This window comes from Schistocerca nitens, chromosome 3, assembly GCF_023898315.1.
Source record: "Schistocerca nitens isolate TAMUIC-IGC-003100 chromosome 3, iqSchNite1.1, whole genome shotgun sequence".
In the NCBI taxonomy this organism is placed as follows: domain Eukaryota; kingdom Metazoa; phylum Arthropoda; class Insecta; order Orthoptera; family Acrididae; genus Schistocerca; species Schistocerca nitens.
Genome location: NC_064616.1, coordinates 345376774 through 345400308, shown reverse-complemented (window position 1 = coordinate 345400308; position 23535 = coordinate 345376774). Strand labels below are relative to the sequence as shown.

The following is a 23535-nucleotide window of genomic DNA, read 5'->3' as shown; positions in this document are numbered from 1 at the left end:
GGAAAAGAATCAATGTGTCAGACAGACTTAAACCATTCCCTATTAAGGAAATCATTCCCATAAGTACAGTTAATGTGTTATGTGCACGCAAAAGAAAATTGTAAGTGAACGACATCGAAGTCAAGAAACGAAAACTGGAGTATATGGCGAAGACAACCGCCATAAAAGAAGATTATAAACTGCAGTTGGTTAAAGAAGTAACTATTGCAGATGTGCAAGCAAGGTTTACATATGGTTTTAAGAACAGTGTGTGGAGAAGTCTGGTTACGACTGGGGAATATGAAATATCTGCATTTACAGTAAACAGCATTGGAAATTGGTCGTGTGTTGGGGTGCTGGCCGAAAAGGATGGATTGGAGCACGTTTACCACATTAAAGGTCACACGAAAAATCTGTTTATAAAGCTCCACTTCCGTTTGGATCTGCTTAAAAAGGATGACTACATTGTATGGAAATGAGATGGACTGGACCTTGTAAACTTGTCAATGGAACGACCTTATGCGGAGCTTAAAACGAACGGAATAATTACATTTGGGAGTGTCCCACAGACGAGCTACCAGATACATCCATGAAGACGTAGAGTGTTTTTAATAACTGTGTCATGCGGGAAACAAGGGGCAAAATTAAAATTCCAGAACGCTCTCAGCTGGAATAATTGCAGGGAGGAACACAGCTAATTGTCAAAGCCATAAAATAGATAGTTTACAGGAAAGAAATTAGATATGTCTTGGAATTCGAAAACATACCGTATTTGCATGAGTCAAACTACTTGTTGGAGAGAGAATTAAACGATTCACATGTAGATTTAAACTATACGTTAAAAATTAGACCGAATGTTCTTAAAACTGTACCAAACAAAAATAAAGAATTATTGTCTGTGTGTAAATGTATACACAGAAATTAATAAAAGGTTTTGTACGTGAATATTTGTTTTCTTATTCTCTGCCCTGGAAACAATGCTAAGACGTTTCCTATTGAAAATGATCTACGTATGTGGGAAGTGGGCATGTGAGTTAGTCCTGCAATGATACTGGAAGCTGCGAGAAGAAGAAGAAATAGTTCATTATTATCAGACAATATATGCTGTTTGACTTTAGCGGGAATACTAATCTCGTTCTGTCACTCTTAACATACCCTGAGGGGTTCGGCTTCGGACATGTGTATATACACTCCTGGAAATGGAAAAAAGAACACATTGACACCGGTGTGTCAGACCCACCATACTTGCTCCGGACACTGCGAGAGGGCTGTACAAGCAATGATCACACGCACGGCACAGCGGACACACCAGGAAGCGCGGTGTTGGCCGTCGAATGGCGCTAGCTGCGCAGCATTTGTGCACCGCCGCCGTCAGTGTCAGCCAGTTTGCCGTGGCATACGGAGCTCCATCGCAGGCTTTAACACTGGTAGCATGCCGCGACAGCGTGGACGTGAACCGTATGTCCAGTTGACGGACTTTGAGCGAGGGCGTATAGTGGGCATGCGGGAGGCCGGGTGGACGTACCGCCGAATTGCTCAACACGTGGGGCGTGAGGTCTCCACAGTACATCGATGTTGTCGCCAGTGGTCGGCGGAAGGTGCACGTGCCCGTCGACCTGGGACCGGACCGCAGCGACGCACGGATGCACGCCAAGACCGTAGGATCCTACGCAGTGCCGTAGGGGACCGCACCGCCACTTGCCAGCAAGTTAGGGACACTGTTGCTCCTGGGGTATCGGCGAGGACCATTCGCAACCGTCTCCATGAAGCTGGGCTACGGTCCCGCACACCGTTAGGCCGTCTTCCGCTCACGCCCCAACATCGTGCAGCCCGCCTCCAGTGGTGTCGCGACAGGCGTGAATGGAGGGACGAATGGAGACGTGTCGTCTTCAGCGATGAGAGTCGCTTCTGCCTTGGTGCCAATGATGGTCGTATGCGTGTTTGGCGCCGTGCAGGTGAGCGCCACAATCAGGACTGCATACGACCGAGGCACACAGGGCCAACACCCGGCATCATGGTGTGGGGAGCGATCTCCTACACTGGCCGTACACCACTGGTGATCGTCGAGGGGACACTGAATAGTGCACGGTACATCCAAACCGTCATCGAACCCATCGTTCTACCATTCCTAGACCGGCAAGGGAACTTGCTGTTCCAACAGGACAATGCACGTCCGCATGTATCCCGTGCCACCCAACGTGCTCTAGAAGGTGTAAGTCAACTACCCTGGCCAGCAAGATCTCCGGATCTGTCCCCCATTGAGCATGTTTGGGACTGGATGAAGCGTCGTCTCACGCGGTCTGCACGTCCAGCACGAACGCTGGTCCAACTGAGGCGCCAGGTGGAAATGGCATGGCAAGCCGTTCCACAGGACTACATCCAGCATCTCTACAATCGTCTCCATGGGAGAATAGCAGCCTGCATTGCTGCGAAAGGTGGATATACACTGTACTAGTGCCGACATTGTGCATGCTCTGTTGCCTGTGTCTATGTGCCTGTGGTTCTGTCAGTGTGATCATGTGATGTATCTGACCCCAGGAATGTGTCAATAAAGTTTCCCCTTCCTGGGACAATGAATTCACGGTGTTCTTATTTCAATTTCCAGGAGTGTATTTTCAACAACTCTTTTTGAGCCAAAGCATCTGTTTTTGCGGGAAATTCCGCACAGCACTGACGAAGTAACCTAACAGTCATTTAGCGAAAGCAGTGATATTTCACCGTCCGAGAAAGTAAAGCCAAACAGTGTTTTCATATTTGATGGCGTCATAGTGTAAATGACTGTAAATCCCGCAAAAATGTCATCGGAAGCGTCAACAGCAGTAAAATGCCTAGGCGGAAGCATCTGGAGGGAGCCGAAGAAGACTGCATATGTCTGGGTCAGAGATTCATTTGCTGGAATTTTAAAGGAAGTAACTCAAACACTGAGGACCGAATGGTCGGTGAGCTGAAGCAGAAAAATATGTCAGGCTCGAAATCATTTGCATGGATTTTTAAGAATGCGTAATCCACCCACTAAGAAGTGACAGTGTAGGAGACGAGTGGCCGAAATTCTCGTCGGTATGTCACCTTATGACTGTGGCACTACAATTCGGATCGATGGGTAAGAGGCACTTAGACGACTGCTGTTTCTGGAGGAAGCAACGACAATTATTTGGTCTGGCCTGTACTTGTTGATTAATTGGCTCTCGATGTACTATAGTCGGATAAGCGTTTAGGTGCTGGGTTTGCTTCTAAATAAATTAGCACTCTGCACATATGTGTACTACTGAACACGGCTGACACTTGCAACTTTTTGAGGACATTGCATAGGTACCGTTCTTGCACAGATACAGCATTATCCAATGGATTCCAATTTGCTTACAATACGACACTGAAACCTGCAGGTTCACTAGCATTTGTAGTCAAGCATTTATTTTTCACGGTGTTTTTTTGTCCATGTGCTGTATGTGTGATATCCGAGTCGTCTTTGTTAACAATCTCCTCGTAACTTTTATATACACTGACGTGATAAAAGTCACGGCGTAGCAATGTGCACATCCACAGATGGTGGTAGTATTGCGTACACAAGGTATAAAAGGGCAGTGCATTGGCAGAGCTGTCATTTGTGCTCAAGTGAGTCATGTGAAAAGCTGTTCGATGTGATTTGGCCGCACGACAGGAATTAGACTCTGAATGCGGATGGTAGACGGAGCTGGACGCGTGGGTAATTCCATTTCGGAAATCGTTAGGAAATTCAATATTCCAAGATCCACAGTGCCAAGAGTGTGCCGGGAATACCAAATGTCAGGTATTACTTCTCACCTTCGCTTAACAGTGAGAGCAGCGACGTTTGCGTAGTGTTGTCAGTGCTAACAGACAAGCAGCACTGCGTGAAAACCGCAGAAATTAATGTGAGACGTACGACGAACATATCCGTTAGGACAGTGTGCCGAAATTTGGTGTTAATAGGACATGACAGCAGACGACCGATGCGAGTGCCTTTGCTAATAGCATATTTCCTACAGCATCTCTCCTGGGATTGTGACCGTATCGGTTGGACTCTGGATGGCTGTAAGACCGGGAACTGGTCAGTTGAGTCCCGATTTCATTTGGTAAGAGCTGGCGGGATTGGGTTCGTATGTGACGCAGACCACACGAAGCCATGTCAACAAGGGACTGTGCAAGCTGGTGGTGGCTCCATAATGGTGTGGGCTGTGTTTACATGGAATGGACTGGGTCCTTTGGTCCAGTTGAACCGATCATTGACCGGAAATGTTTATGTTCGGCTACTTGGAGATTATTTGGAGCCATTCATGGGCTTCATGTTCTCAAACAACAATGAGATTTTCGTGGATGACAGTGCGCGATATCACCGGATGACTCTTTTGAACATTTGAAATGAATGATGTGGCCACCCAGATCGCCCATTATGAATCCCATCAAAGTTTTATGGAACATAATGGAGAGGCCAGAATGCGCACAAAATCCTGCACTGGTAACACTTTTGCATTTATGGATGACCATAGAGGCAGCATGGCTCAGTATTTCTACAGGGAACTTCCAACGATTTGTTGAGTCCATGCCATGTCGAGTTGCTGCACTATCCTGGGGAAAAGGCGGTCTGACATGACTTCCGTCACCTCAGTGTAATCAAATCTAGAAGTGTACAGAAATACCGTAACCTCTTTGGACATTGAAAACTTCCATGTCTCCATGCCTTACATCCATCACAGTACGTCATATCATGGACACTGACTACTGTTGACTCACGCATGCTAGCTGATTTTTATATGCAGTTTTCTTATGGAAAATTATTTTCCAATAGAACAATGGCGCCAAATATGTAACTTAGATATCCACCAAGAGACCGTCTGTTCTGTTGTATGTATGTCAGTCCATTTGATTGGTAGAATATCGCTGTGTGATACTGCCTCCACCATTTGCAAATGTTTCATTAAGAAACTACATTCTTCTAAGGGCATAAACATCACGATCTTCCTTCCTCCTGATATTTTGAATTACAATTCGCATACTAAGAATAGTCTGCACTCCATCGTATCAATGAGATCAGGTGTGTAACAGGTTTCCACATGGTTAGAAAGGTAAATATTTCAAAATAAAGGGTGTTTAAGAAGTGATGGTCAATAATTCACACATGAGAAGTACAGGCCAAAAGTAGCTAAAAAGCTCCAATAAACATGGGTCCACAAATCAACCATTGCCGAGGTATCGCATTAATTCGAGTTGGGGACCAACTGTAAACACCTCTGGATTTACGTTGGTGTCTCAAGGTTTGGGATTGCCTATCTTTTAGTTTACGCATGCACAACTACTTCCCTTTCCCTCTCCGTGAACTGTGCTATACCAGCCTCACAGTCGGTTACACCAATGCAGAGTACATTTGCATACACTTCATGTATGGCAAAGCGAATGGCAGAGCCCTTGAGGCTGCGTTATTGTATGAAGAAGCTTTTCCTCTCTGCAAGCAGCCTGACAGGCGTACATTTAGCCAATTACATCAGCGCCTTAGAGAAACCAGGAGAATCGCACTCCATGTATGTGAAAGTCGACCTAGATCCACAACACCCGATGTTGAGGAAAGGATGTTACGCATTGTACACGAACGTCCGAGCACTTCAACAAAGAGGATTGATACCCAAGAGCGTGTCCTCAGTCATTGCAGTGTGTGTCGGATTTTACATTGGCAAGTACTCTGTCCACATCACCTCCAGAGAGTGAAAGTACTCAACAATACAGACTTCCCTCCCAGAGACAATTTCTGCCAATGGGTGCAACAACAGTGTACCCTGAATCCCCCGTTTGTAAACAGTATTCTGTTCACAGATGAGGCTGGATTAGCCCATTACGGTATTTTTAACTACCATAACTCTCACATTAGGGCCAATCCTGATGCAACAAACGTATCATGACATCAGCAGCATTAATCATTGAACGTTTGGGCAGGACAGCTTGTAGACTGCATAATTGGACCTCACTTCCTACCACAGAGACTAACCGGACAACAGTACATGCGGTTTCTGTGGCCTGTACTGCCAGGTGTACGTGATGATGCACCTTTCAACCAACGCCTGAAATGTGGTTCGTGCATGACGGTGCTCCAGCACATTTTCATTTACGAGGGCGGCAGCTTCTAACACGGACGTATGATCAGTATTGGATAGGTAGAGGAGGGTGTGTGTCATTCCCTCCAAGGTCTCCAGATTGAAATCCCATGGCTTTCTGTGTGTGAGTCCATGTCAAAAGCCTGGGCTGCGCTACCGAGGTCAGCTCTCTTGAGGAATTACGCTTTGAATTGAAGCACCCTTCCAGCTTTTTCTGAATTTCCCAGGACTGCCCGATAGGATTTGCAACTCATTTTAGAGTGGAGTTCAATGTTGCATTCAGATGCATAGATGACATTTCGAACACCTACGTTAACGTTTAGAGATGCCAAGGGTTCCAAGACACTGATGAACTGCAACAGAAAATGTGGTGTATCTCGACAACGCTTGATGTTAATAAGAGTATGTGACAGTTAATAGTCACTTATCATCTTCCTCTTAATGTAGTCGGTCATACTGCATAGGGCACCTCTCTCGTACCACATATGCTGTACTCTAGTACCAAGATGTTAGATGTTGAACATTTCTACCTCAGTTATTACATCATATTCGCTATCAGTTGCCAGGACTATTTTCACGTGTTTACATCGATTAGCGACTGAATTATATGCATTGACTAACAATTAGCCGGCCGGAGTGGCCGTGCGGTTCTAGGCGGTACAGTCTGGAACTGCGCGAACCGCTACGGTCGCAGGTTCGAATCCTGCCTCCGGCATGTGTGTGTGTGATGTCCTTAGGTTAGTTAGGTTTAATTAGTTCTAAGTTCTAGGCGACTGATGACCTCAGAAGTTAAGTCGCATAGTGCTCAGAGCCATTTGAACCATTTGAACCAATTTGAACTAACACTTAACTGAGGTTCAGCTCGTTGAGGAAACTCCAACAGCTGCTGCTGCTGCTGCTGCTACTTCTGTTAATGCTGAGCAGATGACAGTAGTAAGTCGATCACCTGCGTCACCAGGATCAGCATTTTAACTAGTACCGCATCAGGGGCACTTCGCTCTGTTTTAAAAAAAAAACTAATACATAGAATATTAATTGATACATAACAGTAACAATAATAATAATAGTATAATAGCGATTAAAGATGAACAAACTACTTACTTTTGAATATTATAGTCTTTTGATTCTGGCCAGTTTCACTGTCAGATCTCTGCTGTCGCTTCATGGTGATCCTTTCACTACAGCATACAGAACAAGTATGATGAGCCTCATGCAGTTGAATTTCCACTAAAAAATGGGGAAGGGGAACTTCATTCCTATTGGTCTAGAGAGGAAGGAAGTAGGGGAGGAGCAGGTGACCTTCAATTTGGTCTCAGAAACAGTCACAATTCGCTGAGAGGCACGTGTATGACATGTGACCTGTATTAGGTTACATCATGTCCTTGATTGTACTATGTACAATTGCCCAAGATACGTGGGCAAAGCGGGTGTTCCTCAGGATAACCTAGAAGATAACAAACCCAGTTGTCTCAGGTGGATGGACAGAGTTCATAAAAGTGTTATAAGCAGAAGTGACCTCGAGATAAGATCATTATCTGTACTTGTCATGTTACCCTATTATGAGCAGCTGATGCAGCATCCTAAAAGTGTGACATTAAAAAGAATGGTCTCTGCAATAAGTAACAGTAATATTTTGAGGTTCTTTGTTTCTTAGTTGTTCACACATAACTAAAAGACACAGTAAATGAAACTGTCAGTATGGTAGCAGCGCAGGTATGAAACACTGACTTGAGTCAGCAACCTCAATAAATATTTATCGACTTGGATTATTATCCAGGAAACAGTGGACAAGTAAAACGAATTTTACGAAATAGGAGACCAGACTGTGAAAACAGGTGGGTAGCATAAGACTTTATAATACATTTTGAGTTCCACTAGTTGCAAAATGCCCCATAAAAAAATGAAAGTATAATTAATGTGGTAAAATCAGAACACTACTGTATTCATAAAATTGAAATTTGAAAAGACATCAAGACAATGAAGGAGACGTCGAAAAAAATTATCCATTGCAGATTAACATGTTCAGGACTTCAGAAAAAGAGCTCATTATTGTTGCTGTAATGAGGTGAAATATTGGGAAGTTGCCAGAATAATGCCACACCAGAGGTGGCCAAAATTTCAGCTCACGGGCCATGCACGAGCATGAGTGCCAAAGCGCTCAGACTTAGTTCACATTTGCCCCGTCGCCACACAATGCCACCTGAGCACAAGGAAAGGGAAGAGAGGAAAACTGCAACCACATTGCATTTAAATCCCCCCAAGGGGCTCACGGTTCTCGTGAGTCCGTGTGTGGCAGGCACCTGACTGCATTTCCTTCACCATGCCCTCCCTATCCTTGCCCCCTCCTGCTGCCCCCCTCTTCCCATTCATGTCGACCTGGCTATCCACCCAGTTCCCTGTTTTCCTTGCAGTTTTGTTCCTTCGGGTTTGACCTCCATTTCTACATTTTCTGTCTTTAGTGTGAGCTATCTGAGAAGATCATCCTCCCTAGCGTTTACTGCGTGCATTCCTCTTCCCCCTTCCTTGCTTCCCTGCCATAGCCCCTCTCCACCGGACTAGGTCACTAGGGTGTGTAGTCAGTCTGTGTGGTGGGACTGTTATGTACTCACCTGGCTGAGCCTCCTGATAATACAGTGATCACGCTACTGAGCCGCTGCCCCCCCCCCCCCCAACCCCTCCATGTATGCCACAGAGTGGTTGCTTATCATCCTGGAGTGTAGGAACTTCCGGCAATGGCCACCGTACCAGGCCACCCTTACTGTGGCTGGGTGGCACACATGAGGATAGCCCCTGATGAGACTGAGTGGTATCAGCGTGGATGCTTAGTGCATCAAGCATATCAAGTGCAAACATCTGCCCATTCTTAAATGGCCGTCTCTCCGAATGGTAATGTTCATTGAGTGCTGCTTCAAATGACCCTGCAGCCTTCCCTTCCCTGGATACACCGTGGAAGGAGGGCCAGGTTCTCTGTCTTGGGATGAAACACTTGCCAGCTTCTTGGTCGGATGGAGAGGAACACATTCACTGCCACAAAGCTGTTGTTTTTTGTGGATGATATTGATGATAAGTTTGAAGAAGTGGAGGCTCTCAGTAAGATGTGGTCGAACTCCCTGTTGATCAGAGCTTCTTCTGCCACCCAGTCTGCAGCTCTTGATGCTTGTTATCGTCTTGCTGACATACCGGTGTCTGTTACCCCTCACCAGTCACTGAATATGGCCCAGGGAGTCATTTCTCATTGAGACCCTTACCTGCAAATTGATGAGGAACTCCAGGTTAGTTCTGGAACGACACAGTGTTCAATTTGTTTGACGTGTGCAGAAGGGCAATAGAGACAACTGCACCAATACTGGCACCTTTATTCTGGCTTTCAAAGGAGATACCCTCCTAGAGATGGCTGAGGTCATTTGTTACCAATGTGACGTGAAGCTGTACGTCCCTCCACCCATGAGGTGCTTTCGGTGGTTGCATTTTGGGCATATGTCTTCCTGCTGTACAACAGACCATCTGTGTGCTGACCATTGACGCCGACTGCATGAGGGAAGCCCAGGTGTTCCGCCACTCTCCACGATCGCCAAATTGCCCAGCTTACAAGAGAGAAAAGATGATCCAACAGTACAAGTCCCTGAGTCGCCTATCTTATGCGGAGGCCCACCAGAAATATGATCACACAGTGTCGATTTCATCAACTTTTGCTTCTGTTACATCCTTTCCCCTCTTCCTTATCCCAGCTCCATCCTCGTCCCCCTCCCCTAGGTTCCCACACCCTTCCCTCTGGGTGCCACTCCCTCTACCTGGCTGAAGAAGTGCCCCCTTCTTCGGCAACCACCATGGACCACTCTCCCCAGTGTCTCTCAGACCAGAAGCCTGCTACCACAGCTCGGCCACAAGATGCACCGTCTGTGTGTCCCAAAGTTGCTTGCTGTCTTTCGGCCCCGGATCTCGCAGAAACCTGCTGTCCCTGTTTGCCCTGCCCTCCTCATCCTCTGAAAGTGAAGAAGGAGAAACATGACAAGCCCCGCTCTCCCACCAGTCCCACCTGAGGTGCCATCTTCCCACTCACAACCTGAGTCTGAGCTCTTACTTGAGGATGTCACCCCATCCTCGTCGGTGACGACCACTGACTTAGTGACATGACCTTCCCTTGGCTTTTTATGTCTAAGCTGCACTCTCGCCACACACTTATCCAATGGAATTGCAATGGATATTATTGTCACCTACGGGAAATACAACACTTTATTTCCTTTTATTCTTGCTCTCTAAAAAGCGCAGCTCCGTGATGACCACTCTCTAACGTTTAGTGGATATCGGGCATTCTGTTGGAACCGTACAAGCCCCAGGATAGCATCTTGAACGGTATACACTTCGGTTCGCACTGATGTCATTAGTGATTGGATCCCCTTCAATACCAACCTGGGAGCAATAGCGGTACGAGTGTGAAAGATCCCAGCAATCACCATTTGCAGTGTCTGCCTCCTTCCAGGTAGGCAACTTCCTTACGTTGAACTGCCTACCATAATACTGCAACTTCCGCCCCCATATCTCCTCCTCAGGAACTTTGTTGCACACCACCCCATGTGAAGGAGTGCCACTTTGATGGCTAGGGGTCTTCTGATTGACCAACATATCACAGACTTTGGTTTGTATCTCCTCGATAACAGTTCCCCTACCCCCTTCAGTGCCTCTCATGGCACCTTTTCTGCAATCGATCTCACGTTCTCCTCACCTGATCTCGTGGCTTCCCTACACTGGTTACCCCATGATGATCTTTGTAACAGTAACCACTTTCTGGTGATTCTATCATTCCCCTGCTGCCGACAGGCAGGCAGGCCCCCACGTTGGGCATTCCACAGAGCCAATAGGTCTTCTTTATATACGTCTGCTGTGCTCTTAGACACCTATGTCTCAGATTGCTTTGATGCGGTCGTGCAAGACGTCTCTAATACTACCCTTCATGCCGCTGGCACTGCTATCTCCCTATCCACAGGTCTGCCCCGTCGTCGACAAGTACCGTGGTAGACTAAGGACGTGGCAATCGCTATCCAGGACCGTCGACGGGCGCTGTAACGATTTAAATGACAGCCTTAACAGACCAACCTTATCGCTTTTAACCATCTCCATGCTAAGACCCTGTGCCTTATTGAGCAGAGTACAAAGGGATGCTGGGAGCGCTATGTTTCCTCCCTGGGGACGTATGCCTCTTCATCACAGGTGTGGACCAAGCTCCACAGCCTTCTAGGCTGCCAGCGACAATCAGCTTTCCAGTGTCTTATCCTGGAGGGTGCTCTGTGTATTGACACATAGGTCCTTGGCAGAACACCTTGTGACACACTTTATGACGGCATCGGCGTCTTCTTCCTATCCTGCTACCTTTCTGCGGCAGAAATGACAGGTTTTGGAAACCCCCTCTGTTTCAACCTCCACGAAGGTGAAGCCTATATTGAATCCTTCATTGAATGGGAATTCGTGCAGGCTCTTACCTGTTCACATGACGTGGCACAAGGACCAGATTCCATCCACAACCAGATGATACAATACTTTGACGTTACCGAGAGGCAACATCTACTCAGGGTCTTCAGCTGCATTTGGCTCATGGGTGCCTTCCCATTACAATGCTGAAACAGCATAGTTATCCCAATCCTTAAGCCCTGGAAGAACCCAACGTCTCTCAACAGCTACAGACCGATTAGCCTGACCAACATACTTTGTAAATTACTCGAGAGGATGGTTAGCTTCCGATTATGTTGGGTACTCCAATTTCGGGGCCTTTTGTCCCCGTGTCAGTGTGGCTTCTGGGAAGGAAAACCATTTACTCAGATTGGAAACAGCAGTCCGACAGGCTTTTATTAACCACCAATATCTTTTCACGGTCCTCTTTGACCTACATAAGGCATATAACATGGATTGGCTCCGGCACATTTTTGTACCCTCCACGACTGGGCCTTTTGCGGCCCGAGTTTTTATCCCGCCAGCTTTTCCGGGCTCGAGTTGGTACCTCATTCAGCACCCCTCGGACCCGGGAGAATGGTATCCCACAGGGTTCTGTGTTAAGTGTCACACTCTTCCTCATAGCCATCAATGGGTTTGTACCTTCTGTTGGGCCTGTGGTTGCCCCTGCATTGTATGTCGACGACTTTTGCATCTGGTGCAGCTCCCACTTGGTAGCATCTGCTGAACACCAGTTACAAGGCGCCACCTGATGGGTCTCTGCGTGGCCCTTTTTCCATTACTTACAGTTTTCTCCCTCCAAAATGCATGTTATGCATTTTTGCCGTAGACCTACAGCCCACCCCAATCCAGAACTTTATTTAGGCAACCAGCACATAGATATTGCAGTGCAGTTCCGTTTCTTGGGCCTTCTTTGATACTAAGGCGACATGGCTGTCCCATGAAACTTCCTGGCAGATCAAAACTGTCTGCCGGACCGAGACTCGAACTCGGGACCTTTGCCTTTCGCGGGCAAGTGCTCTACCAACTGAGCAACCCAAGCACGACTCACGCCCCGTCCTCACAGCTTTACTTCTGCCAGTACCTCGTCTCCTACCTTCCAAACTTTTCAGAAGCTCTCCTGCAGGAGACCATGACCACCAGCGACGTACGTCGGCCCCACATAATGCCACCCCAAAAAAGCAGGTAACCTCCACCTTGCTGCATTCGCCGGACAGTGTGTCTAAGGCGTTCAGCCTGACCGTGCTGCCTCCAAACACGTCCCCGACGGTTGTCCGGTTGAAGGCATATGCGACATTCGTCGGTGAAGAGAACGTGATGCCAATCCTGAGCGGTCCTTTCGGTATGTTGTTGGGCCTATCTGTGCCGCGCTGCATGGTGTTGTGGTTGCAAAGATGGACCTCGCCACGGACGTCGGAAGTGAAGCTGCGTATCGTGCAGCCTATTGCGCACAGTTTGAGTCGTAATGCGACGTCCTGTGGCTGCACGAAAAGCATTATTCAACATTGTGGCATTGCTGTCAGGGTTCCTCTGAGCCATAATCCGTAGGTAGCGGTCACCCACTGCAGTAGTAGCCTTTGGACGGCCTGAGCGAGGAATGTCATAGACAGTTCCTGTCTCTCTGTATCTCCTCCATGTCCGAACAACGTCGCTTTGGTTCACTCCGAGACGTCTGGACACTTTCCTTGTTGAGAGCCCTTCCTGGCACATAGTAACAATGCGGACGCGATTGAACCGCGGTATTGATCATCTAGGCATGGTTGAACTGGAGACAACACGAGCCGTGTACCTCCTTCCTGGAGGAATGACTGGAACTGATCGTCTGTCGGACCCCCTCCGTCTAATAGGCGCTGCTCATGCATGGTTGTTTACATCTTTGGGCAGGTTTAGTGACATCTCTGAACACTCAAAGGGACAGTGTCTGTGATATAATATCCGCAGTCAACGTCTATCTTCTGGAGTTCTGGGAACCGGGGTGATGCAAAACATTTTTTGTTGTATGTATATGAGGTCTCCGTACTCTTCATTTATTTCCACTGAGAACTGTTGCACTGACAATGGAATAGTGCGAGCAACTTCAGAGATTTTACTATTCGTACCGGCAATTTCCTCACGTGCCCCAGGCCTGCACGTTTAGCACAAAGTGCTTTTTGATGCACGGAAAAATGAATGTCGTCTGTCGATAGTTGTACTTTATTTGCTCTTTCATTGTCAACTAAATCTTTAAATTCTTTCTGCTTGGCATTGTAATATCATTTCGTAGCAAATATACAGTAAATGTCGCTTATGGGAATTGGGAATTCTCATCACGCTCTTCTATAATTCCCATTCATTTTATAGAACTGAGACGATAGATCGCTAGAAAGTTGCTGTTTGTGAAAACATTCACTGGACTTGTGAACGTCTATCATTCCATGAACAAATAGCGAAGGTTAAACAGCGCTGAGAGCACGATTCTGCCGAACTCGGGGAGTTGTGCCGACAGAAAAATGCCACACCGCAATGCTAAGCGAAATTTCGCGCTGTGCTGAGCACTTCTGATGAGGACTGAGCAAAGCTAAGTGACAGGTCGGGCCTGGCCCTGCACACGGTGCACGGGTGGAGTTTGGCATGCTGTGGCCGGCAGACTCTATTGTGTTGAGATTGTTAGCTACGATCGAAGACAAAGCTGTGATTACGAATTAGATGGATGTTATCTCCTGGGACAGGGGCATCAAACTAACTTTGAGGACATGATTCAGTTTCAGATTGTGATTTAATGTCCACCAAGAGGCAAACAACACATCTTCTTTTAGTAGAGGTCACATCTGAACTGCTGCAATTAATCGTAATATCGACAAGTTGCTTGTTGAAAACATTAACTCATTCTGTATTGTGCTGTGTTTCTTGAAAAACGACATTTGAATGAGTATACTCTTATTTTAATGTTAGAATTATGCAAAGGTAACGATGTCATGAACCGAAGAATTGTCGCCTTTCATCCCCTCCCATAACACCCCCCCCCCCCACACACACACACTGTTTACATAGCATGACGCATGAGATATGACGTCACAAAAATGTTGAGGAGAAATCGATATGTATAAATCTTTATAGGATAGTCAGCCAATCATGGGACAGCTTTGAGTTCGTCACAGAATTTTGTTCGAAATTTTTCTCATATGCTTTCCAACTAAACTACGGGCGTGAATTCTTGTTATGCATACGTGAGAACCCAGCCTGTCCTTCTGGTTCAAATGGCTCTGAGCACTATGGGACTCAACATCTTAGGTCGTAAGTCCCCTAGAACTTAGAACTACTTAAACCTAACTAACCTAAGGACATCACACACACCCATGCCCGAGGCAGGATTCGAACCTGCGACCGTAGCAGTCCCGCGGTTCCGGACTGTAGCGCCAGAACCGCACGGCCACCGCGGCCGACCTGTCCTTCTGGACAGAAGCAGTTCGTTCCAGTATAAGCCGCTGGCAGGGTACGCTTTCAGACCTCTGCTTATTGCACTTAACCAATGGGGAACGTTAGAAGCGAGACACGTATGTGTCCGCTGGAAGGTCTTGAAGGGCAGAGCGGAGTTGCCCCTCTCTTGGTTTCCAGTTTTGAGACTGGGAAGACGTTGTCTTTTACTTGAGCCCAATGCGGGCGGCTTGTCGGCCACCAGCCACACGAACGAGAACCGCCACTTCTCCCGTTAATTATTTTTGACCAAACTCATAGACTGGCAGTGAACCTTTTCTCAGGCTCCAGGAGGAGTCATTTCTGTATTCCGTATACCAACAATATTTCCGAAGATCAGTGAACTTAACTTTTATTTCGCCACCTTCCTTCCGAAGCTCACCCGTCCCGCTCCGCATCCTGTAAAAATCGTATGTACATTGACTAACCCAGCGGAGTGACTATAGGTGTCTTGAAAATTTTGGTAGGGGGAGGACCAAAAGAAATGCGATTTATGGAAACAAGATACGAGAAGCATTGACAGCGCCATCGGGAGAAGCAGCGGTGCTTCTCTCTCTCTCTCTCTCTCTCTCTCTCTCTCTCTCTCTCTCTTTAAGTTGGGAGGGGGCGGTGTATTGAGTGTTAGCGTAGCATGTTTTCCAATTCAGTGGTCGGATCTCAGAATCTTTGTGATGCATTTAGGGGAGTAATCATAGGTTTCCGAACACTAACAACATTAGCACATTCTTGCGGGTCGAGGACTCCGGTGATCCTTATTTAGACCAGTTTTAATAGTAGAACATTTCAGAGATTAAGGTTGAAAGAAACACATAGTGGTTTGATAACAAAATTTGGAAAATTCTTAGAAAACACAGGCTATTGTACTCTCGGGGAAAAAAAGCAGAAATGTCGACAGACCAAAGTTAGTTGATATTCGTTTGTGCATAAAAATGTTGATGCACAAAGTATGCGTTCGATGAGTAATGCAACACATTTTTTTTCCTCTGAAAGCAGATTGGTTTTGTTCAGAATTCCAGTACACAATATTATTGCCCTATCTCTTAGCTAGAAAACACTATTTTCCAACATAATCTCCGTCCAATGCGACGCACTTACGCCACCTTACTGGGAGGGCCTGTATAATGGTCGACGTCGCAGCCAACGTCTTGCTGCATCGATAACCTCCTCATCATCCACGTACTGTTTCCCGCGGAGTGCACACTTCATTGGGCCACACAGGTGTAAGTCGGAAGTTGCGAGGTCCGAGCTGTAGGGTGGATGAGGAAGAACAGTCCAATGAAGTCTTGTGACCTCTTTTCGGTCGCACGGACTTGTGCGAGGTGTTGCGTTGTAATGGAGAAGAAGTTCGTTTGTATTTTTGTGGCGACGAATACACTGAACTCGTTTCTTCAGTTTCCGGAGGGTAGCACAGTACACTTCAGAGTTTATCAATGCACCATGACGGAAGACAGCAAACAGAATAACCCCTTCAGGGGCCCAGAAGACGGTCACCGTGACTTTACCGGTTGAGGGTGCAGCTCTGAACTTTTTCTTCGGAGCAATGGTGGTGTGGCGCCACTCCATGGATCGCCGTTTTGTTTCCGGTTCGAAGTGATGAACCCATGTTTCATCACCCGTGACGATGGTCGACAAAAATTGTCACGATCAGCCTGCTAGCACGCAAGCAATTCCGCGCAGATGGTTCTTCGTTGCTGTTTACGGGCTTCTGTTGGGCATCGAGGAACCCATCGGTCACTAACCTTTTATGTACCCCAACTGGTGGACGAGTGTGTCAGCGCTACCAACAAAGACGTCCAGTTGTGTAGCGAGGTTGTTGATTGTGATCCGTCGATCACCTCCAGTGAGAGTGGTGCACGTGCCAACATTGCAGGAGTCACAGCTGTGTAAGGCTAGCCGGTACACAGGAGATCGGACAGGTTTCCGCGATCTTGTTGGGATGGTAACAGATGCATCGCCCAATGACTTACCGTGCTTTTGTTCACTGCCAGATCTCTGCAGACATTCTGTAAGCGCCTATGACTATATGCGATGCTCTGATTTTCTGCCAAAAGAAACTTAATGGCAGCTCTACTTCGAACGCACCTCCGTTACAGACGTTTCGTATAGCGCCGCCAACAATCGGAACTTCATGAAACTATAGGAGCTGAAGCGGGAATATTCCACGATGGCGCGCAACAAAATCCACATGTGTCAGCCGAAACTGGCCGAGGAAAGAAATATGTTGCATTACTTATTGAACGCCCCTAGTACATAAGCGAAAGCTCTGGGCGAGAATGCCAGAAAATTCTTCTCCTGCACAAAGTGGTTTATCGGATCGAATGGTTCTGTTCAGTTCCTCGTCGAGCAGTTTGATTTGGGAATAGAAGACAGCGAAAGGGAAACCGAAGTTTTAAATTTCACATTAAAACGAATCATTTACGCAGGCAGATCGTACAGAAATACTATAGTTTGTCTTCTGCACAAACTCTCGCGTGGATGACTTAGGAAGAGACATCCCTTGCATTGAGAAGGGACTGAAAGAGTTCTACAATAAGTCTCCAGGTCCGGAAGGAACCCCAATTCGATTTTACAGAGAATTACCTTCGAAATTGACACAGCGCAAAGTACCAAACAACTACAGAAAAGCGAAGGTGACTATTGTACATAAGAAGGGTAAAAGAGCGGATCCGCAAAAGTGCATACCAAGATCCTTAACATCGGTTTGCTCCAGGAGTCTTGAACATATTCTCAGTTCAAATATAATAAATTTCCTTGCGAGGGACAACTTTCTGTCCACAGTTCAGCGCGGAATTAGAAAGCTTCGCCCATGCGAAACTCAGATTATCCTTTTCTCATACGATAGATATCCTGCGAACCATGGGCGTTGGGAACCTGGCAGATTCCATATTCTCAGATTTCCGGAAATTGTTTGACACAGTGCACGCTCCAGACTCTTAAACGACGGTCCGGGTATACGTAACAGATTCTCCGGTACGTGTCTACAGGACTTCTTAAGTGCAGAAAATCCACAGCTTTAGAACTGTATCATGATGTGAAAATCGCTTCAGCTGAATGATAAATATTTATCTATGAGCCAACTTGTTTGAGGGTGTTAGAGTCGCATATTCAGGGATACGTCTGTGTGTAAACAAGAGCAAAACGTATAAAGATTCAGTATCGGTTCAAATATGGATGAACTGCATTCTGCCGTGTTTTAACTTGACTACCGACCTCTTAACGGTTGAACAGTTTTATCACAATTTGGACAGAGAGTGTTGGGTCGGCTACTAGTTATCGCTTGAACTAAGTTACGAAATAAATGTGAGTACGTAATTTTCTTATATAGTTCAGTGTACAGTTCAGCTACATTTTAACTGATACTGGATCTTTAAACGTTTTGCTCTTGTTTTTATACAGAGGCATCCCTGGAGATGTGACTTTAACGCCATGAAGCTACTTGTTTCATAAATAAATATTTATCATACAGCTCAAGCGGTCTTTCCATCATAATACTTCTTAAGTAATAGAATCCCTTTCGTTACCCTCGACTGCGAGTGTTCTTGTGAGATAAAGGTATTGTTCAGGAGTGGCTCAGGAAAGTGTAATGGAAAAGCTGTCGTTCTCTGTAGAGACAAAAGATATGCCAGTGAGCATCCATGTGGATAGAATATCTGTTTGGTGTGATGGATGGCTCTGAATGTGTAAAAACCTAAGTTAAAGGATATAGTAGAAAAATAATCCTGTAATGCTCGAATACAGTATTTGTAGTGTGCAGTTAGACACAGCAACGTTGCAAAGCGATATGAAATGGAACGAGTACGTAAGGTCGATTGCAGTGAACGCGAATGGTCAACTTCGATTTATTTGGAGAATTCTAGGAAAGTATAGATCATATATAAAGGAAACCGTGAACACTGAACTCGTGTGCGACCCATTCCTGAGTATCGCAAGGGTAATTTGGATCCTCGCCAGGTGGGATTAAAGAAAGACGTTGAAGCAATTCAGAGGTGTGCTGCTGAGTATTGTGGGTGGAATACTTATTGAACATTTCGCTCATAAAGTATGGCGTCATGAGGACTGTATTATTTAATAAGTATAAATAAAACAGTTTACTGCATCAGACACTTTAATATTATATAATACTTAGTGAACTCAAATAGGAACTCTTGACGGATAGAGGACGTTCTTTCAGTTAGACACGATTGAGTAAATTTAGAGAACCGGAGTTTGCGGCAGACGGGCGAACGATTCTACTGCCATCAACGTACATCTGGCTTAAGGACCGCGTAAAGAAAATAAGAGGATTCGGGCTCGCACGGAAGCATACAGACATCCGTTTTTCTCTCGCTCCATTTGCGAGTGGAAGAGAAAAGGGGAAGACTTGAGGACGTACTAGGTATAGTGCGCCCTGCACCGTATTTTGGCTTACGAAATATTTGTCTGTATATGCGTGTATGTATGCAGATGCAGAGAATTAATCCCGGCGTGCCAATAAACGTCTCGTAGCAAATCTTTGGAGCAATAAGTCGACCCAGGAGCGCGGAAATTACGGCCGCGATCGCGAGTGGGATTTCGCGCGACTCTGTGACGTCCCCGAGGACGAGAGAATAAGGGACATTCATGTAGCATCTTGCTGTGAGACGCCGAGAACCATAACGCCCTAAGCTCATCATCGTCAGTCGTGCTTCTGACATCTGTTGATCTTATGTTGAGTTAGATTTACGTGTGCTGTAGGCCCACATTGTATATTTCAACATATACGGAAAACTCTGTCATTGGTTTCTCTAATATTCACCTAAATTTGGGCTCGACGACGGTGTGGTTTAGGCCCTTACGGTTCGCAGAACCTCATGTGATGAATAATACAGCAGCTCCACGAATTTATTCTTTTGCCGCGATACATGTAATTCTGCGACACTTTTCTGTCTGAAAAGGACACGCAGTCTAAATCGGAAGGCCAGTTTATTGTAATATTGTGGGCGTTAGCTGATATATATATATATATATATATATATATATATATATATATATATATATATATATATATATATATATATATATATATATTACGTTCCTCTTCCCTCCTTTCCATAATTCATTCTGAGATACTTTTTGAGGAATGTCCACCATCGATTCTATACTTTCCTGAATCTCTGTAATTTTTTTACACTGCCCAATTTGTGGATGCGAACGAGAAGATGTGCTGGGTAATTAATATGTCCCTGGAACCCTTTTATGACACATGCTCTTAATCTTGAAAACATTGATCCTGTTGCACACTTTGCTTTTGGACATCTCTGACGTTCAGTTATGCTATTGAAGTTCCAATTTGCGAATCGCACAGCTCACCTTTTTTCATTTCTTATGTCTGTAAGACAAACACTTCTTAAGGGTTGGTCGTCAATGCCTTCTGAGTTGGTGTGTTATTAGAGAAGCTGTGTAGGGAAGGATATGCGTGGAGTCATGTATGATGTTCAGGGATGACTTGTTTGTTGCAGACTTACCAGCGGATCAAGGCGAACCGACAGAGCAGGCTGCGCTTGAAGAACCGCAAGCGCAAGGCGGACGAGGCGACGTGCCCCGTGTGCAGCGAGCGTCTTTCAGGAAGCCCCGACGAGCTCAACGCGCACGTAGACGCCTGCCTGCGCAAGGTCAGTCTCATACCTACCTACACTCCCATGTGTCCAAGTTTCTCTTCTTATCCGTTTTACGTCCAGTACTTAACTATCTGTTTGAATAACATTCCTTTCCCTTGCTGTTGTGAAGATAATTTCCTTTCTTTTAGCTCCAGTGGAAAAATAACTTACAGAAGGGTTACAAGAAGAACTGCTTATCATTATTATGGAGTAATGAATTTCGCGCACGCAGCAGTGACGACGTAATTGTAAGGACACATTTTATCTATCCTTTAAAGACAGTGCATCAGTGCTGTTATATCTTTCATAGTTCTTCCCTTTACTGGTACCAGGTCTACAATTTTTCAGATTTTAAAAATTACGTGAATCCTTACAATCGTTTTAATCGTTGTGGTCACTTTTATTTTTATTTTTTAACGTAGTGTAAATAATAGTGTGACTTGCTAACTCGAGCGACGGATCAGAACAGTTCAGGTTAACATTGGAACCTGACAGTGGGGATTAGCCCAATTAATGAGTATGCTCTGGTAGATGTTAAAGAATTTCTGTACGGCTCTAGCTATTCATTCTGGCATCAGAGTTTGTACACGCACGAAGCTTCTTGAATAATTAGAAGTGTGCACCGGATCTATGTTCCTTATGGACAACGCTGCATCTTCATCTTCTGATCCGTTCTCACTGACCACCTTACAACTTCAGCCTGTTATTGATTTTCCGCCACTATCCTAGAACCCATAGGGACTCAATGGCAAACCAGGCTCCGTTTCGGTCTGCGAAGAAAGCTCCACATCGCATGAAGGTAAGTGGAATTCCGAGTCCTAATGCTTTAAATTACTACGAATATTGATTCAAATAATTTGTTTTGCGGGCATCGAATCAAATGACCTGACTGTGTACAATGTCGTGTCAGATAATTATGACCACCACCTAGAACTGAGCTGGACGTATATCATGTGATAACCACTGACGAAGTAATATATATCACGGGACTGACAAGCTGTCTTTAGGCATTTTGATCACAGCCGTCATGAGTAAAGAAATGGACGATTCGAGTTTCTGAAAAGGAGTGACTATGGACTTTAGAGGACAACGGCCTTGCCGCAGTACTAATACAGATTCCCGTCGGATAACCCAAGTTAAGCGTTGTCGGGTTCGGCTAGCACTTGAATGGGTGACCGTCTATGCTTGTCGAGCGCTGTTAGCAAGTGAGGTGCACACAGCCGTTGTGAGGCCAACTGAGGGGCTACTTGACTGAGAAGCAGCGGCTCCGGTCGAAAAAACTGACAACGGCTGGGAGAGCGGTGTGCTGACCACATCCCCCCCCCCCCCCCCCCAATATCAGCCTGCGCTGATGCCTATCGGTCGGTACCATTGGCCCTTCCGAGGCCTATTCGGAGGGTGTATAGTGTTTTCTATCAGCTTTAAAGCCAAGTGAGCAGTAACTCGGAGCAAGCGAAGTTTGTGGACTACCCGTGTGCCCTTGTTGTGAAAGTGTGAAAGTACATCGTGAGTGCATAGTTGCGGAAGTGGAAAACGGTTGCTGCCATTGATTCAGAGGTAGTCGCCAACTGCGACACTTCGTAACAGCCAATCGACACGGATTGTGGAACCATTCAAATTAAGCAGGAGTAAACTAAACTCGTATATACGACAGGAGTTCAGCAGATCCTTGTACGTAGGGGCTCCTGAAGCAGACACAGTGTGTCTGAAACAGTTTTAATACCACTGCATGTATGGAAGTGACTTGCGTTGCTCGTGCATTATCGTAAGTGAACTGCTACCGCTAAGAAGCTATCAGATTTTCCCGCGTAGGCAAGTTTTCTACTATTTCGGATGGACAAGTGTTGGCGTCTCCGGAGAAAAACTTCAGAGAAAAATCGCGTTGCATTGTCTCTGCAAGAGCGCACGGCCGAGCGTTAATGTCTGGTAAATGTTTACACGGTATTCTGTGGGATACTCTTAGCGGATGTGGTTACTAATCCATCCTCAGAGATCTCATTCGTGCATTCATAATTCCGTGTCCTGGAGAGACGAGGTGTTTCAGCAAGGTAATACACCTTGTCGCCCTGTTCCAAACTGTCGCTCGTCTTGGTACATTAACCATAAACTTGTCTGTATTGTATTGTATGTTAACCGGGGACCTAGAAACGACGGAGAGGCTCCGTCCCCGCCGCAGCCGCAGTGGTCCACAACCCCACGACGACTACCGCAGTCCACGGCACCCCTCCGCCGTCCTACACCGAATCCAGGGTTATTGTGCGGTTCGGCCCCCGGTGGACCCCACAGGGAACGTCTCACACCAGACGAGTGTAACCCCTATGTTTGCGTGGTAGAGTGGTGTACGCGTACGTGGAGAACGTGTTTGCGCAGCAATCGACGACATAGTGTAACTAGGCGGAATAAGAGGAACCAGCCCGTATTCGCCGAGACAGATGGAAAACCGCCTAAAAACCATCCACAGACTGGCCGGTTCGCTGGACCTCGACACAAATCCGCCGGGCGGATTCGTGCCGGGGACCAGGCGCTGCTTACCATTCCGGAAAGCAGTGCGTTAGACCGCACTTCCATCCGGGCGGGCAGCGATAAACTTACTTTTAGAAGAGTCCGTAAATGACTGGAAGAGCGTGGTCGAGACACTAAAGCAGTCCTTCTACTCCCAAATACCGGGATATTAAGCCTATTCAACATCTGTGAGACCATCACGACCGCGTCCTCTGTGGGAATTCGTAGGCACCCTCCGACAACTGCGGCTCTGCGGACAGCGTAGCTTCAGGATACTCGTTTGACCTGCGAGTACCCGACTCAGTAATCTGTAGCTTGTGTGCCTGTTGTCTGTTCTATAAACCGTGGTTATTCCAGGTTCTGATTGGTGATTATAATAATGTGTCTCGACAGTGTACAGTGAAAACACGGAATGGTCGCATTTAGGAGGAAGACCGAAC

The 23535-nt window shown here is 46.3% G+C and overlaps 1 protein-coding gene across 1 annotated transcript in view; it reads left to right on the top strand.

The window, feature by feature from the left end:
- LOC126249226 (E3 ubiquitin-protein ligase RNF220-like) overlaps positions 1-23535 on the top strand; it is a 717707-nt gene that overhangs the window by 598558 nt on the left and 95614 nt on the right. The window contains exon 6 of the mRNA XM_049950882.1: positions 20456-20608. Within this exon, the coding sequence (XP_049806839.1) occupies positions 20456-20608 (153 nt within the window). The remainder of the gene's footprint in view (positions 1-20455; positions 20609-23535) is intronic.